This window comes from Cebus imitator, unplaced genomic scaffold, assembly GCF_001604975.1.
Source record: "Cebus imitator isolate Cc_AM_T3 unplaced genomic scaffold, Cebus_imitator-1.0 Scaffold249, whole genome shotgun sequence".
Classification (NCBI taxonomy): Eukaryota; Metazoa; Chordata; class Mammalia; order Primates; family Cebidae; genus Cebus; species Cebus imitator.
The window spans coordinates 2,834,253-2,836,289 of record NW_016107564.1 but is presented as its reverse complement, the minus strand read 5'-3'; the positions used below and the strand labels follow the sequence as shown (position 1 = coordinate 2,836,289).

At 53.3% G+C, this 2,037-nt stretch overlaps 1 protein-coding gene across 1 annotated transcript in view; it reads right to left on the bottom strand.

Moving 5' to 3' along the window:
• CD38 (CD38 molecule) overlaps positions 1-1,010 on the bottom strand; it is an 83,322-nt gene extending 82,312 nt beyond the window's left edge. Inside the window, exon 1 of the mRNA XM_017498731.2 lies at positions 403-1,010. Coding sequence (XP_017354220.1) covers positions 403-653 — 251 coding nt within the window. The 5' untranslated portion in view covers positions 654-1,010. The remainder of the gene's footprint in view (positions 1-402) is intronic.
• Between the last annotated feature and the right edge of the window lie 1,027 nt (positions 1,011-2,037).

Here is a 2,037-nt window from a genome sequence, read left to right as displayed (position 1 = left end):
AGAAAGAAAATGCCAGCGACCCCCTGCGCCTGCGAATTATTTGTGTCCCCAAAGCGGTGAAGCGGGGCTCAGCGCTCCGAGAGTGGGCTGCGGCCAGGAGAGGGGCTGGGCTCTGGGCACCTCGCCCAGAAGGCCGGCATCGGTGCCAAGTGTTCACTGGCTACGCAGCAGAGCCACCGAGCAGCGCCCCCTCCGCGGGCACGCTGGGCGCCAAGGCCAGCTGCTCCTGCAAGCGGCCCGCGGAGCCCCACGCCCTGGACTCCCGACTTGGCACCCCTCGGAGGTCTCTCGGCTGACCCGCCGCGGTAGATGCCTGGTTCCAGGCGATCCTGGAGGCTCCCCCGCGCGCGGGGCCCTGCTGTCCCCGCGGTGCCCACCGGTGCGCCTTAGTCGCCGACCCACCTCATCTCAGGATGGAGGGTTTGAGTGTAATTGACACATCGCTCCTGGACGATCTCGGGAAAGCGGTGGGTGGTGCCCCGCCCTCCCCACTGCGAGCGCTGGGACTCCTGGTGCCACCTCGGGACGACCACCGCGACCACCACGACGAGGGTCAGGACCAGGAGACCGACGCCAAGACAGAGCTGGGCTTTCCTAGAGAGCCGGCAGCAGGGTTTGTCCCCAGACACCGGCCTGAACTCACAGTTGGCCATAGGGCTCCAGGAGGGGTCGGCTGGGCGAAGATGAGGCTGGTGGGAGGCTAGGCAGCAGGAGCAAGGCGGGCCGGGTTCTGAAACTGCACCTCCCCTTCTCTTTCACTTGCCTTTTCTCTGTTTCCCTTCCCACCCCCAACCCCTTGCCTCAGAGTTCCGTGGCTGGTTAAACCAATAAGAGTTTAAAAGACTAACAACTATAGGTTCCTGTGCAGTGACCCAACCACTCCACAGAGAGAAACAGCCCTCTTAATCCTCTGCAGGTGTCCTAAGGCAACGGAGAGTACATCCTTATACTCCCTCCATTAACTTCAGCAACGTGTGCCTTGCACTTGGGCCACATTTGCTTCCTGGAAAGAATGAGGGTGGAGTGCCCGCTTCTATACCTGTGTGCACACAATGCCCTCTGCCTTGAAAAGGTTGTCCTACTTCTCCCTCTTAGCTCTGACAAATGCCTGGTTAACCACCTTCAAAGACTCAAGTCTGACTCCTTCTCTCAAGTGGCATCAGTAGCTAAGCTCTGGGTTCAAATTTCGTTCTTGCTGGATGACATGGGGCAAGTTACTTAACCCTCTGTGCTTCAGATGTAAAGCCAGGATAATAGCAGTACCTACTTCATGGGATTGTTATGAGGATTAAGTGATTTAGTATTTACAACATGTTTAGCTCAATATCTGGCACATGGCAATCACCCAGTAAATGTAAGTTGTTACTACCAGCTCCATGGAGCTGCTCAGAGATGCAATTTTTTAGTGCATGGAATGTGTTTGAAGCAGGGTCTGTCATACAGTAATACTGCACTCTATGTGGGAGTTTAATAAGTAATAAAGTGGCTTTTCTTGCCTCTTGCTTAAGAGAACATCTGTGACATTCAAGCAGACCTAAGTAATGTGAGCAATCAAGTTACCAAACTCCCTTGGGGCAAACATTTGGAAATGGCAGATGCAAAGAGTCTGAGGCAGAGATGCCCTTGGCCTGTTCCAGGAGCAGCAAGGAGGCGAATTGTAATTAGGCTAGAGAGTTGAGGAAATCAGAGCCAAAGTTCGGAAAGCAGCAGGAGGCCAGATCGCCCATGGCCCTGTAGGACAGGGTGACTTTTTTGCACTGTGCATTTTATTTACTTTTTATCTATTTAATTTAATTTAATTAAGTTCTAGGACACATGTGCAGGACTGCAGGTTTGATGCATAGGTAAATAAATGTGTGCCATGATGGTTTGCTGCACCTATCAATCTATCACTTTAATATTAAGCCCCACACGTTTTAGCCATTCTTTCTAATGCTGCCCCTCCCTCCACTTCCCCCAACAGGTCCCAGTGTGTGATGTTCCCCTCCCTGTGTCCACGTGTTCTCTTATCCTTAAACTCCCACTTACAAGTGAGAA